Genomic DNA, 15808 nt, shown 5'->3' with positions numbered 1-15808 from the left:
ACAATACTGTTTGTAATGGGCTACTGTAGCTTGATTGTGACTACTTCCAACATTCTGATATAACTCCCGCTTTGTTCTACACGATATCCTTATCCTACTAGTCAGCCACCTGCGCTGCCCATTACTGCTAGTACCCCGTTTATAATGATCTAATGGAAAGCAACTCTCAAAGAGCATGTCTGTGACATTATTCCCTTCATAAGTCCTTTCAGTGCTGTCCCTGTATTGGGTGGCCCTCCTAACGTCGCCGGCGCTGTCAACGCTGACCTCATCTATCTTGACAGTGTGCTCAATGCCGGCTCTGCTGTGGTTGGTCCACTTGCCACTGCCTCTGCTCACACAACCACTCCAGTTGTGGTTGCCAGCCTTGCCAACGGTCTCATCATCTCAACCTGTGCCAATGATCCTGTTGTGTGTTCTTCTGGACCCTGGATTGTGCCCTCTTGGAAGTTGCACCACAAGCCCCTCACCATGCCCAGCCAGCTCTGACATTGCTTTCAGAGGCCACATGCTGTTCCCCTACATGGACACAGGGTATGACTGTTACTTTGTGGTCACTTTTTGGTGCTGTTAAGCCATTTCAGGTTTATTTTCATCTGCTTGGTGCTGAGCTCTTGAAAAGTTTCTGTGCATATTCATCAAAGGACAAAAAATTGAGTCTTGTTTTGTTAGTAACAAGTTACTCTTACAAAGTGTCTCATTACTTCTCAAAGAGACTTCACACTAAACAGTAACAGTCTCACTTCCTACGGATAATCTAGGATTTATCTTTACATCTTTCAATTTTGTCCCATTAAGATTGACGAGTTCTATCTGCAAGAGACTCTTGTATCTAGTTGCAAACCTGGTCAAATACTCGATAAGCTGATATTTTTTTCATTAAACGGCAGTGCAGGATGGTCTTAAGTCATGGAACATGACATCAACATGAGTGACACTGTCTACATCACTATGGAACTCATGGAGGTATAGAGGGAGTTCAGTTTCACAAGATTTCTGTTTGCAGAATCCATGTTGATTTTTGTACAGGAGATTTTTGTTCTCCAAAAACATCATAATTCTTGAGCATAAAAGATGTTCGTTAATTATAAAACACATTGATGTCAATGACATATATCTATATTCACATAGTCTTTGTAGAATTTTATAGGTATGTCACCTGGCCCTGATGCCCTTCCACTACTAAGCGATTGTAGCTGCTTTTCTATTCCGTGATTGGTTGCCTCAATATCTGCCACTTCGACATTTGTACGACAATGAAAGGAGGGCCTGTGTTACGATTTTCCACAGTGAAATAATTTTGGAAAACTGAATTCAGTATTTTGGCTTTCTTTCTGCTATCTTCCATTTTGGTGCCAGCAAGGGCCAAGTGAATGAACAGATGATTTCAAACTGCTTACTGATTGTACTTAAGACCAAAACCTCTTAGGGATTTTGCTCAACAAAATTTTAATTTCAAAGTCACCGAACACTTCTCTCAGTGCTCTCCTTATGCTCATTTTAGCTTTGTTCAACTTATTTGTGTCAGCTAGGTTTTGACGTCTCTTGAATCCGGGATGAAGCTTTCTTTGTTTACAGAACAGTTTTCTAACACAGCTTTTAAACCATGTTGGGTCTTATCCGTCCCTTGAGACCTGGTTTGGAACTTACTTGTCATACTGAATGATGCTTTTGAATTTTCGTCCTCATCACTGAATATCTTGTACTGATTGACCAGAAACTACTATTTGTATCCTGTAACTCTCGCTAAGCAAAAGTATCTTCCTAGTTTTCTTAAAATGCCTGATATCACAGTCTTATGATCACTGACACAGTCCTCTACATTAATTGATTTGAGAAGTTCAAATCTGTTTGTTGCTAGGAGGTCTAATATGTTACCTTCATGATTTGGTTCTTTATCTGCTCAAGTAATTTTCGGGCAAGACATTCCAAATAACTTCACACAAATCCCTGTTTCTGGCACAAGGTTTGGTAGCATGGCTCTCCCAATCTAGGTCTGGCAAGTTGAAGTTGCCCCCCACTATAGCAGTATCAGCAGGGAAGTTTATATCTGGTACGTTTTAGCCGGCCGAAGTGGCCGTGCGGTTCTAGGCGCTACAGTCTGGAACCGCGAGACCGCTACGGTCGCAGGTTCGAATCCTGCCTCGGGCATGGATGTTTGTGATGTCCTTAGGTTAGTTAGGTTTAAGTAGTTCTAAGTTCTAGGGGACTAATGACCTGAGAAGTTGAGTCCCATAGTGCTCAGAGCCATTTGAACCATTTGGTAAGTTTTCTCTGAAGCACTTTACCACTAAGCTCCAACCCAGACAGTCTATAAAGGTATCCAATTACCATTTCTGAACAAACTTTCACGCTTAACTTGAACCCACGTTAATTCATATTCAAGTTCTGTGATAACCATGCTAGATAATATCAAGTTCTTTACAGCAATAAACACATCACTACCATTTGCGATTAACCTTATGATAAATATTCTAATCTAAATGTGAGATTTCATTGCTACTTCCATTTTAAATCAACTTTATTTTCCTAATATTATCTGGTCATTATAGCCTCTACTACCAATTGTTACCAATGGCTCCTTTGCACCGGCTATACCGCCACCCACAGAACACTTTGGGCTACTGTGGGGACCCCTTTCACCCTGGTGGGTTTCGACAAGTCCTGAGCTGCTAACACGGCAGGCATGGCCTCTGCTCCTGATGGCTTCAATTCTGTGACTCTTCCGTAACTGAGGTCCCGCTTCCGACTTCTATTTTTCCTTCTATTCTGTCCATTTTGGCTTCTCACTTCCCTCTCCCCTTGTTGCCCACTGTTCCCAAGCACACTTCTGAGTGCCTTGACACACCATCGCGGCCACTGCAGCTGAACACACTCATCGTCAGTCTCTTCTGCCTGCTCGCACCTTACACTTTCCACACCTTCCTAGGACACAGACCCTGCTGCCTTGATGTCAGCACACGCACATACCCACTGCTCCAAGTGACCCCCCTCCCCCGTGGCCTCCTAGAAAGTGATAAGAAATAACTGCAACATTGTAACAAAGAAATTAGCAGGAAACAACTTCAGTGAAGACATACATTACCCTTGAAAGTTAAAAAAAAAAAAAAGATTTTTAAAAATAAAAGTTGTCCAACTTAAAAGTGGAAGCTCTCTTTTACAGAGGATATAGCACTACTTGGAAGTAATCACCAGAAAAAAATTTAACTAATCTGGATTGGCATTTTTTTAAAAAAAAAAATCTCTTAATTATAAAAAAAATTCAAAAGAAGGCAGTAAAAGAACTTAGATGTGTCCAAAAGCGGAATACCATTGTAATCATAAATCAATTATCTTTAAAATAAAAAAAATTCTATCAAAATATCTACAGACATACATTTAAAAAAAAAAATTATGATATTTTCATCTTCAAATTGGTGTTCACAATGTCATCTTTGGAAGCCTGTATCTAGGGGCGACAATTTTTCGGAGAAAACAAAAAAATACGTATTTCTTACTTACTCCTGAACTTTAACATAGGCCTATGCTAAATCCTATAACGTCAGAGACTATGAGGGTAGCCCCTCTTTGCTTGAAGTGATACGACTTGTACCATTAAAAAAATTTCAAGAACCGGCCTTAATGATTACTCTGGGGATGCACGGCCCCTGGGTATCGCTCTCAATGGGATTGTGAGGATAAGATCAGAATTACTGCACGCACAGAGGCCTTCAAACGATCATTCTTCACGCCCTCCATAAATGATTGGAACATAAGAAACCCTAACAACTGCTACATATCGTCTGCCATGCACCTCACGATGGTTTGCGCAGTATAGATGTAGATATAGTTTAGTAATTGTATTACAAAGACCTTGTGTATAGCTTTAGCAAAATCAAATACTGATGACGGTACGCAAATAAATGTAAACAAGTATAAATCTACAGCAGGTCAATTATAATTAAGTTTACTCACTATCTGCCTGTTCTGTGGTCATATTTACGATCCCATCCAGGGGGTAATGGCCCTCCATCCGCATTCTCCGCCATTGATTTGCTCTTTATCCTTACCGCTGTGCACAATGCCTACGTAAAACACGCCACAACAGTGTCCGGCACAACAATTGAGGAAACAGTGTGATTATCCGTCAAAACAAATCTTCGTGATATCTTCCCTATAACCAAAGCTACAAACCAGGAAAACATTCCACACGCCCGGAATTAGTTTTTATACAAACCTGTAACTGTGGTACAGACTGTTCTCTTTAATTTCACATTTCCATCTTCAGCTTCTTCATTAAAAAAAGTAAAATATGTGAAACAGTCTAATTTTAACTGCTGTGGTGTAATATTATCTTTGAGTAAATTGTCCATATTGTGGCTGCGCCGAACAGGCGAACAGTGAGTATCCCGATGTTTGTGTCATGGTGAGGTGAATTAAATTCACTTAAAAATGGCTGACGGTGCGGGAAATTGGTGTCTTATTGAAAGTGACCCGGGAGTGTTTACGGAGCTAATAAAGGAATTTGGTAAGTAAACCGTACGATTTTTGTCACGTGCGTATATTATTTTCAAAATCTAAACTTGCGATATGATTACAATTCTTTTTCACGTTTTCAATCACTTGATGCATGTTCCAGTACACTTATTGTGTCTATCATGAAAGAGTGAAATATAGGCGTACAGGAAAGTTTAATAGTATTTTGAGACTCCTCCTCTGTAGTTTAATCATCCTATGTCGTCAATCTTTCAAATCTGATATTTGTAACAGTTTTTGCATTTGGAAGTCGGTTAAGATTTGTTTGTGAATTACAAGCGATTTAAATTGTTTTCACCATAACAGTGATATATTTCAGTAGATATGGGAAAAGTAATTCTCTGTACGGAACTGTGTAGTTCTTATTGAACTAGTTCAAATGAAGTTATGGAACTAGTTCCACAGTATCAGTAACTAAGACCACTTAGAAAAACTCCTAAACTAATAAATTAGCCTGCAAGATTTCGAATTTTACCTTGTACAAAAATTGAAAGACTTTTAGAAACAAACGATGTGCATGTTTCTAAGGTTTTTTGTGTTAGCATGAGCTGAGCTCTTTCAGTTTTGACCCAGGTTAACCTATTCTCATTGTCACCAAGAGCGTTTATCTGCTTCCTAATTTTTATTATTTTGTGAAGTCTGGAAACTTGTTCTTATTTAAATGTTCACAAAAATTAATTTTAGGATGGGAAAGACATATTTAGATGCAGATACTGGAGACGGATGCACAGCAACGGAACTTACAAACCAACATTGTTCAGAACTGCAGCCTGAACTGAATTAGGTGAACTAACAAAACGGTTTATGTTTTCTGATGTATCACAGTCGAGAACGGAAGCTCGAACTGAACTAATAGAACGGTTTCAGTCTTTTAAACAGACGCAGTTCAGCATTAAGAATTCAGAACTATGGGCGCTTAGGCCCTGAAAGTGGCTGTACTTGGTATTGAGAGAGAGCAAATTCATCGATGCACATGGCAGCTTCTAGTAGGTGGGGAAAGTGAGGAGTAGAAGAACTATAGTTCACTAAAAGAAAGACCAGTCCAAGCAGTTCCTCCCATAATAGTTAATTTGAACTAGTTTGTGAACTACACATCGCTAAGTTTAACGAGTGTGTGTGTAAAACTTTAGCAGAAATTATTGACCAAGGAGGCAGAAAAATATCTTTGTGTTCAGATTCTGAGAGATTCAAATATGTTTTTTAACCTTATGTCATCATTGAATTAATATTATTAATAGGTTTTTTCACTCCATGTGATTACCTAATGATACGTAAAACAAAGGAGTTGGTTTTCTAGGTGTGTTAGTAGTTAATGCAAAAGCTCGGTGATTAGAAATTTTATTTATTTTTTTATTCATTCTTATACCATTCAGTGCAGCAGTATAGGTTATGTCACATACATTACAGAAATAATACAACCTATAGAAAGTATTTTTGAACAGGAGGTCAATCGTGGCCTGATTAATGAAACCATTCCAGCACCCGTGTTAGTAACTTGGGAAAGCCATGAAAACTTCCAGTGAGGATGACTGGATGGGGAATGAACCTTGCAGTTGCAGCAAGTGAGACCAGTCCATTAACACTAGTTTAGACATCTTACTCGCTAGACCTATATGATTTGGAAAGAAAACCAGATACTTGTAGTCAGAGGAGCTTACAACATGCACAGTAAATATAAGCAGTGATACAACGATAATATGTAAATTTGTTCAGTTACACTTGAGGAACAATGTAAACACATGAGCACTTTCCAATACTATATCCAGCACCACTTATTGTGCAACAGAGTTTCTTCTCTGAGGAGAGGTGTATTGCAATGCATCTGAAACGGAAAACAGAACATCAGTGGCAGAAACATTCTTGTACAAAGATACACACAGCATAGATGTTCACCTGCTAAAAGATTAAAAAGTACTTAGCAATAAGCAAGGACCCAGTTACACTGTAGAAACATTAGCCAACTAGAAATGTTCTTAACTCTGTTCTAAAAGCCGTTTCCTTCTCCAGCCTGTTCATGTATGTTCACAGTGCATTATGAAGAATGACACCAAAGTGATTCACACATTTGAGTAAGAGTTATTTTTACTCACTCTACATTGAGGGACCCAAAGTTTGAATGTTAAATCTATGGTAATCACTATTAGTTTACAGGCCTCCAGGATTAGCTCTCGTCAACATCATGTTTGTATATGTCACAGGGAGGGTACTGTAAGCATATGCAACTTTTTGAGTAGAGGCTTTCAGCGAATCATTTTAAATCTGTGTGACAAGATTCGAATAGCCTTTCTCTGTAATGTAACAAGTTCATTTAATTTATTATTAATTTTACCCCAAAAACTATTCTATAAGGTACAAGTGACTGGAAGTAACCGTAAGTAAATCATTCTGCCAACTTCTAGATACTTCAGAACTGATTCTCAGAGCAAAACGCGCAGATCATAGTTCCTGAGAGAGTTCTGTTATATTGTTTACCCAGTTTGTCTTATCAGCATACACTCCTCATAATGTTATGCATTGTAGCATTCTACCACATTTCCATCCAGCACCAGTTGAAGATCTCTGTTTTAATTCTTTTCAAATATAGCAATATCTTACATTTTGCTGGCTTACCTATGACCTTTGTGCCTCATCTGCCAATTTCATTTCCACTGCACTTCTCACCTCCTTCAGTATCCTGTCCCACGCGTTTCCTTAGATGGTATCATTTACCAAGCCAACTTCAAACTGCAACAACATGCCAGACTTCACCTCAAAAAGCTGTTGCACCTTCTCTGAAACTACCTCAACAGTGGTATTTCCTGTCCCTCTGCAGCTCCCTAAACAGCCACACCATCAACCACCACCACTATCCTATAAACCGAAGTTTGTTTTCAACCTCTCGTCTGAAGCACTCTCCCCTCCCAAATTATCTTTATTATCCAAGGCCTCACTTTCAGCCCTAAATCTGCATTTAATCATGCTGCTTAGCAACCCAGTTCCAAAACTTTTCCATCAGCAAAACTGACGTTAGAACTCTACCTTGAACAGGCTCATCATTCTCTAAAAGCTGATGAGTCTGTCATTATCCTCCCAGCAGACAAAGGATCTACCACTGTGGTACTTGACCGACAGGAGAGAGAGAGAGAGAGAGTGTGTGTGTGTGTGTGTGTGTGTGTGTGTGTGTGTGTGTGTGTGTGTGAAGGTCTTCGCCAGCTGTCTGACACCTCTATGTACAGCATCTGTCATCAAAATCCCTGTGATTCAAACTGACCTACAGTCCCTCCTTAAGACATCACCCCAACCGTTTATCATCTACCTAAGCTCCACAAACCCAATCATCCTGGTTGTCCCATAGTTGATGGCATCAAAGCACCTGCTGAACATATATCTGCCTTAAATGATCAACACCTGTGACCCATAGTACGAAGTATTCCCTCCTATATTAAGAACACCAACTATTTCCCAGATCTTTTTAAATCCACGCCCACCCCACTCCCACCATAAACCTTGCTTGTCACCATTTACGCCACTCCCGCTGTACCAACACCCCTCACACATGTGGTCTGTCTGCTACTGACCATTTCCCGAGTCAGCACCCACCTGATTCCAAACCTGTGACATCTTTCCTGCACACCTTTATCAACTTACCAACTACTACTCCATTTTTGAGGGGCAGACATATAAACAGATCAGGGGTACAGCCATGGAACCAGGATGGCTCCTTCGTATGCCAGCCTTTTCATGGGTTTCTTGGAGGGGCTTTCCTGGGATCCATCAGCCTCAGTTTTAGGTTTAGATACATTGATGACATATTAGGGGTATGGACTTGTGGTGAGGCCGTCCTGTTAAAATCCCTGGAATCTCTAAATACGTTCTCCCAGTTAAAATTCAGATGATCCTATTCCGAATTAGTATGGCACTGTCCTTGATGTTGATCTCGTCACCGCTGAAGGCCAGCTACACACATCTGTTCAGATTAAACCTACAAACAATAGCGGTACATAAATATTGGCAGTTGCCATCCTTTCCATGTGAAGCATTCCCTCCCATACAGTCTTGGCATCCGAGGCAAACGTATTTGTTCAAATGCAAATCTTTACAGCAGTACACCACCATTCTTGCCTCAGCATTCACTAGACATACTTACCCCACCAGCCTAGTTCAAAGGCAGATTTCCTGGGCTGTCACATCCAATTCTGGTACTACTGTTGAGTAAACACTGTTTGGCATTTTACATTAGCATGACTACCACCAAGTTATCAATTAGGATGAGTAGGTATAGGCAGAGGGTGTATACTAGTAACACATTGTATCCTGTTGGAGAGCATGCACTTCAACATGACAGTCATGACCATCTACATCTACATTTATACTCTGCAAGCCACCCAATGGTGTGTGGCGGAGGGCACTTTACATGCCACTGTCATTACCTCCCCTTCCTGTTCCAGTCGCATATGGTTCACGGGAAGAACAACTGTCTGAAAGCCTCCGTGCGCGCTCTAATCTCTCTAATTTTACATTCGTGATCTCCACGGGAGGTATAAGTAGGGGGAAGCAATATATTCGATACCTCATCCAGAAACGCACCCTCTCGAAACCTGGCGAGCAAGCTACACCGCGATGCAGAGCGCCTCTCTTGCAGAGTCTGCCACTTGAGTTTGCTGAACATCTCCGTAACGGTATCACACTTACCAAATAACCCTGTGATGAAACGCACCACTCTTCTTTGGATCTTCTCTATCTCCTCTGTCAACCCGACCTAGTACAGATCCCACACTGATGAGCAATACTCAAGTATAGGTCGAACAAGTGTTTTGTAAGCCACCTCCTTTGTTGATGGACTACGTTTTCTAAGGACTCTCCCAATGAATCTCAACCTGGTACCCGCCTTCCCAACAATTAATTTTATATGATCATTCCACTTCAAATCGTTCCGCACGCGTACTCCCAGATATTTTACAGAAGTAACTGCTACCAGTGTTTGTTCCGCTATCATATAATCATACAATAAAGGATCCTTCTTTCTATGTATTTGCAATACATTACATTTGTCTATGTTAAGGGTCAGTTACCACTCCCTGCACCAAGTGCCTATCCACTGCAGATCTTCCTGCATTTCACTACAATTTTCTAATGCTGCAACTTCTCTGTATACTACAGCATCATCCGCGAAAAGCCGCATGGAACTTCTGACACTATCTACTAGGTCATTTATATATATTGCGAAAAGCAATGGTCCCATAACACTCCCCTGTGGCACCCCAGAGGTTACTTTAACGTCTGTAGACGTCTCTCCATTGATAACAACATGCTGTGTTCTGTTTGCTAAAAACTCTTCATCCAGCCACACAGCTGGTCTGATATTCCGTAGGCTCTTACTTTGTTTATCAGGCAACAGTGCGGAACTGTATCGAACGCCTTCCGGAAGTCAAGAAAAATAGCATCTACCTGGGAGCCTGTATCTAATATTTTCTGGGTCTCATGAACAAATAAAGCGAGTTGGGTCTCACACGATCGCTGTTTCGGGAATCCATGTTGATTCCTACATAGTAGATTCTGGGTTTCCAAAACCGACATGATACATGAGCAAAAAAACATGTTCTAAAATTCTACAACAGATCAACGTCAGAGATATAGGCCTATAGTTTTGCGCATCTGCTCGACGACCCTTCTTGAAGACTGGGACTACCTGTGCTCTTTTCCAATCATTTGGAACCTTCCATTCCTCTAGAGACTTGCGGTACACGGCTGTTAGAAGGGGGGCAAGTTCTTTCGCGTACTCTGTGTAGAATCGAATTGGTATCCCGTCAGGTCCAGTGGACTTTCCTCTGTTGAGTGATTCCAGTTGCTTTTCTATTCCTTGGACACTTATTTCGATGTCAGCCATTTTTTCGTTTGTGCGAGGATTTAGAGAAGGAACTGCAGTGCGGTCTTCCTCTGTGAAACAGCTTTGGAAAAAGATGTCTGTTTCACCACATGTGCCACCTGGGTTCTTCCCTTAGACACCAATTTCTCAGAACTCCGCAGGTTGGCACTTGCGCTGCAGCATGTCCTTGGCTTTCACCACCCACCTTTCCTTAATTTATGTTAATTTCTTCAGCCTCGGCATTTCTTCACAGTAACCATTCCTTTCTTCACTCCATTTTAGTTTCCTACATCTTTCTTATTCTGACCAGTCTGTTTTTCGCTTCAGCCTTCTATCGCATATAGTGCTCTTAAACACTGGAAAATCCAGGTTGGAATGTAAAAATATGATGAAAAGGATAGTTGCTACTCATCATATAGAGGAGGTGCTGAGTCGCAGAGAGGCAAAACGAAAAGACTGTCAAATAAGTAACCTTTTGTCCAAAAGGCCTTCTACAGTGGTCAGTTTGTGTGTTTTGTCTAATGCTGAAGAAGATCATTTGGTCGAAAGCTTTCTTGTTTGACAGTCTTTTTGTTGTGTGTATCTGTCTCTCACCATCTCCGCTAAATGGTGATTAGCAGTCTACCCTTTTCTGATATTGTCATTGGACCAAAGGCAATAGTAGACCCTTCTGCATTTTGACACATTTCTCTCAGTTCATGTTGAATTTTTTAGTTCAGAAGTCATCTTCACTGATGGCTATAAGGTTGATGATCACGTAGCCTGTGCCACCTTACATTCTGGGGGTTCACTAACAGCACTCCCAACAATACAGACAGTGTTTTTTTTTTTTTATAGCAAAGCTGTTATCTGTTAATCGAGCCATCTGTATACTTGCACTCGACTCCACAAGAATTTCCCTATTTGCAGTGAGACTCTAAGCAGTCTACAGGCCAAGAACATCTTCTCTCTGACCTCCAGATTACTGAGAGCCCCGTTGCGTTCATGTGTACCCCAAATCACATTGAGATACTGGAGAAAAAGCTTGTTGATCAGTTATCAAAGGAGGTTACCATGATGGAAATTTTACAAATGTGGGGGATACTGGAAACCAACTTAGGTTTGGCATTAGGTCTTCAGTTTTAGGAGTCTTGGAGCAGAGAATGGCACGCCGTGGGCACTGGGAATGAACTAAGAGCAATAAAAGGTCTGCAGCCACATGGCAACCTTTCCTCCACCTTTCCCAAAGGGAATCTGCTATCCTTTACCAGTTCCATATTGATCTCAGCTTATGACCAATTTCTCAGGCGAGATGACCCCAACCTGTTGTCATTTCTGTTTAGAGTGGCCAAACTTCACTGCTTTGCAGCCACCACTGAAGCTCTGAGTATTCATTACCTTTGCTGCTGTTAGTTGACGACTTCCACGTGGCACATATAGTCACATTTTATCTGAGAAAGAAGTTTATTCACCAAAATTTGAAATTTGCACCGTGGTCTCGTTACCTCTTTCCATCTGGGATGGGAGGCAATCTTGGCAGCTGCAGAAGTTGAGCTCAGGCCACAGGAATTGCACTAGGGATGCTCTAGATGCTTTTGGCTGACACATTTCCCCAACCTGACTGTATTTTACCACTTTCTTATTGTTGATTTTCCTGACCTACTTTTTTACTTGGTCCTATCCATTAGATCATACTGCAGGAGAAACAGATTGATTTCCCACATTTTTCTTATGAAGTCCTTTAGGTTTTGATTGTTAAAGGGCAAGGGTCGTTCCATATCAAATCACCCAATAAAAAATAAATTTTACACCCACCTCCTTAGATTTTCATGAAATTTGGCTCAAATGGTTCTAATACCATCCTGACAACACCTGCAAATTTTTTTTTGCTGTATCTCATAGTTTTTTTTTTTATAAATTTTTAAAGTTTTTATGTTTTGCATTTTCCGAACCTTCGGAAATGGTAAATTTAATTTGTATTCAAAACTTTAAAATTGCTTATCTTAAAAACTCTTTTAGATAACATCATGAATTTTTGCAGTAAGTTTATTTATTATACATATTTGAAGATAAAAATGATACTATTAAAATATATTAATATTTTCTATGAAAAAATATGTATATGTATTTTTTTTCTTTTTTTTAACGGATGTTTTGTTTTATAAGAATTGCAATATCTAGAGTCTCAGACCTGATAGAATGCTCAAATTTGTTTTAATTTACTCTTAAACATATAGGCTACTTGATAAAACAAAAATAATGATGGCTTTTTAACATGTTTATTAATTATAGTAGATTACATTAGAATTACGTACAAAGATAGTGTTCTTACAACACTTCTGTATAACCCAACTGATTGCTTGAAACATTGAATTTTTTGAGTAATTTTGTCTTTTTAATAAACATTAATGCTGATTCAGACTGTTTTTCCACTTCAGCCAAGAGCTTTCAGTTCTTTTGATACAGTCTTTTTTGAAGTAATACATTCTTCCAATGCCGCTTGATTGAGGTGTGTCTACTATGCAAGAATCTTCTCTTTCAGGCCAATAAAATGATGCAGCTGGTCCTGAAGGATGTAGAAATAGAATTTCTGCATCTTCATCATCATTGAATATTGTTTTTACCTGTCCAAAGTACCAGTTACCATCATGATTTGCATGGTTCAACACGGACCTAATCAGAAGAAAAATGGAAAGAAAAGACTAAGGAGGGTTTTACACTATCTGTAGTCCTTCTAATTTCAAGGTTGTTTGTTGGAAGTGGTTTGAAGTTATGAAAACTTCTTGTTCCAGGAATGGTTCGGGTTGTTAAAAAAACGTTTTTCTAGTTTTAACTGTAGCAAATCAGCTTCTTTTTTGTCAATAAAGTGAAAATGAATGTTTTCAATATTTTTTTCACAAAACTTGTACACATTGATTGCTGTCATTATTTGTTCTTCATCTGAAAGCTGTAGACTGGCTTTCCTTAAAATTCTTTTAATAGTTCCTCCTAGGCCATCACAAATTGACTTCCCATGACTTGTTGCAAAAAAAAGAGTGTCGGGCCTTCAAATTAAAGTCTCTCAAGTGTTCAGTCAAATTTTTAAAACTGTTTCTATTTTTGAACTGCCCAGCACAACCATCTTTAAAGTAGTGAACTGAGTCAATGTCAGTGTGATGTAATGACAGCCACTTTGTAATTTCTTTTTGTACAAAGTTAAAAAAACCAGTGTCATGTTCTTGGTCATCACTAATAAAACAGTGGTTGGAAACAAAAACATTGTTTTCCTCATTTCGTAGGAAAACTCCAACTGGGTGTAGAGTATAACCACCTCTATTCCAGTGGTAACTTTGGATCTCATTTTGTATAACAAAGGAATAATTTTCACTGAAATCCATCACAATAATTGCTGTTTTGGGTGGTGGGTCTTCTTTCAATCTTTTAAAGGCTGCTGATTGGGATTTTGCTATAAACGAGTGCGGGGTGAGGTTTTCCAATGACCTAACCAATAAAGAAATGTAGTCTTCAACACTGATAGACTGTTCGATCATTTCTGCCCTGTCTGTGTTAACCCACTGACTGACTACAATTTCTTCTTCTAAATCATAATCTTAACTTAGTAGTTTTTCAGTTAAGTACTCAGTTAGTGCAGCATTTGCAGGACAGCTGTCACAATGATGTAGCATGCAGTTTTGGTTTTCCGTGTTGCACACAAGCATCTTAATTAGGTCTTTATAAGATTCTTCAATTTTCACAGCATCCAATAATAGTTTAACATTCTGGTGGATACTGCATACACATACAATGTGTGTGCCTGCAGCACCAGCAAGGATACACCATTTAGGTCTCAAGAAACAAAATTTTGAAAATCCTACTTCTACCTCGGGATTATCCCATTTGAAAGAATAATAGAGTTCTCTCAAGTTACACAAAATGAGTCTTTTTTGCATGTACACATTTTTTTGAACACTTACTTTGTCTTTTGTTCCAGGTAGCACTCTGGAACTTTCATCCTTTTCATAAAAATCTGTTACAAGTCTTACTGTATTTTCAGAAAGAGTTTTACCTTTTTTTGGACCAGGCGTTTCCAAAATACCCTTTTCAGATTTTAGCTTTCTAGCTTGTCGCACCATGTACTCACTTACATTAAAGTCTTTCATCACTTTATTTCGACTCCAAGAATCTGGAGCCAAGGTCAGAATCTGGATTTTTCTATACCTCCAACAGATGACATCTTCTCTTTCATAAGAGAAATCATTACATCAAAATCCTTTGCTTTCTTGTATCTTCTTCGTCATCATCAGAACTTGGTGCATCATATTTTAATGCTTTTGAAACCGCCTTTTTTGCAGTCTTTTCAATACTACTAACCTTCCTTTTAAAATAAGACCCTTTACTTTGTTCTGACAAGTCACGAAACTTTATCGGTGTTAAACCTAAATTATCAAGAGCAATGTTTGTTTGTACGAGGGATACATTTCTGGATTCCAATGATTCTAATTCAACCATGACTTCATCATCTGTTTCACTTTCATTGACTTCAACTCTTAATTTTTCCTCACAAAAGTTACGGCATGTTGACCAAAGCTTTTGTCCAGGTTTTATGCTACTATTTTTTGTCAGTAATTGTTTAGAAAGATCCAAGCCTACACTTCTCAACGACTTTTGATGGGCTTTTTTTGTGTGTGTGTGTGTGTGTGTGTGTGTGTGTGTGTGTGTGTGTGTGTGTGTTTTAGTGGGTCTACACATGTTGTTTGATACTTTTCAAAAACATTTAAAAAGTAGTAGCTGTGGTGTGAACATATATTCTTAAATTCACACAGATTAATTCCAGATCGTAAGTGGATTAAATTTTTTTCTTCCTCACTCAATTCAGGTACCGGTTGTAACTTTTTTGAAGGTGTGTAGGTTGTTTGAAAACAGTCAGATTTTTTTAAATAACCCTACGCTACAGGTTTGAATATCTGACATACTGATTTCACTTTTGGTCTGATTACTGTTCTGGTTACTTTTATAGGATATTGGAAAAGAATCTCTGTAAACTGAGTAACAGTACTTACTGAAAGTTCGAATAAACTTAATAAAATACTATCCAAGCACTATTTAACACTGTAATAATTTTTTACTTCAAAACACAGGAATAACAAAACAAAATCCAAGCATACATTGTTACTCCAAGAAGGCAAAAACTTATTTTTGGTGTCTAAGTCACTTGGTACTTTTTATTTTTAAAATATAATTAATATTATTTAAAAAATTAGATAACTATCGAACAGGTTAAAAAGCCAACATAATTTTTCTTTTATCTAATAGCCTATATAATTAAGAGTATTTTAAAACAAATTTGAGCTTTCTATCAGGTCTGAGACTCTAGATATTGCAGTTTTTGTAAAACTAAACAAAAAAAACCGACAACTACTTGTAATTTTTTTACATTTGGAAGATTTTAATATATCTTTATGGTAATTTTTTTAATATTTAGATATAATA

At 38.8% G+C, this 15808-nt stretch overlaps 2 protein-coding genes across 3 annotated transcripts in view; one reads left to right on the top strand and one right to left on the bottom strand.

The window, feature by feature from the left end:
- Positions 1-4147, bottom strand: part of LOC126482363 (histone-lysine N-methyltransferase 2D) — a 182378-nt gene extending 178231 nt beyond the window's left edge. For both annotated transcript variants that reach the window (XM_050106446.1, XM_050106447.1), the window contains exon 1: positions 3955-4147. In XM_050106446.1, coding sequence (XP_049962403.1) covers positions 3955-4028 — 74 coding nt within the window. In that variant the 5' untranslated portion in view covers positions 4029-4147. The remainder of the gene's footprint in view (positions 1-3954) is intronic.
- Positions 4148-4185: 38 nt separating this feature from the next.
- The window catches only part of LOC126482364 (ubiquitin carboxyl-terminal hydrolase isozyme L5), an 86002-nt gene continuing 74379 nt past the window's right edge, over positions 4186-15808 (top strand). The window contains exon 1 of the mRNA XM_050106448.1: positions 4186-4507. Coding sequence (XP_049962405.1) covers positions 4432-4507 — 76 coding nt within the window. The 5' untranslated portion in view covers positions 4186-4431. The remainder of the gene's footprint in view (positions 4508-15808) is intronic.

This window comes from Schistocerca serialis, chromosome 5 (assembly GCF_023864345.2).
Source record: "Schistocerca serialis cubense isolate TAMUIC-IGC-003099 chromosome 5, iqSchSeri2.2, whole genome shotgun sequence".
NCBI lineage: Eukaryota > Metazoa > Arthropoda > Insecta > Orthoptera > Acrididae > Schistocerca > Schistocerca serialis.
This window is presented reverse-complemented; position numbering and strand designations above follow the sequence as displayed.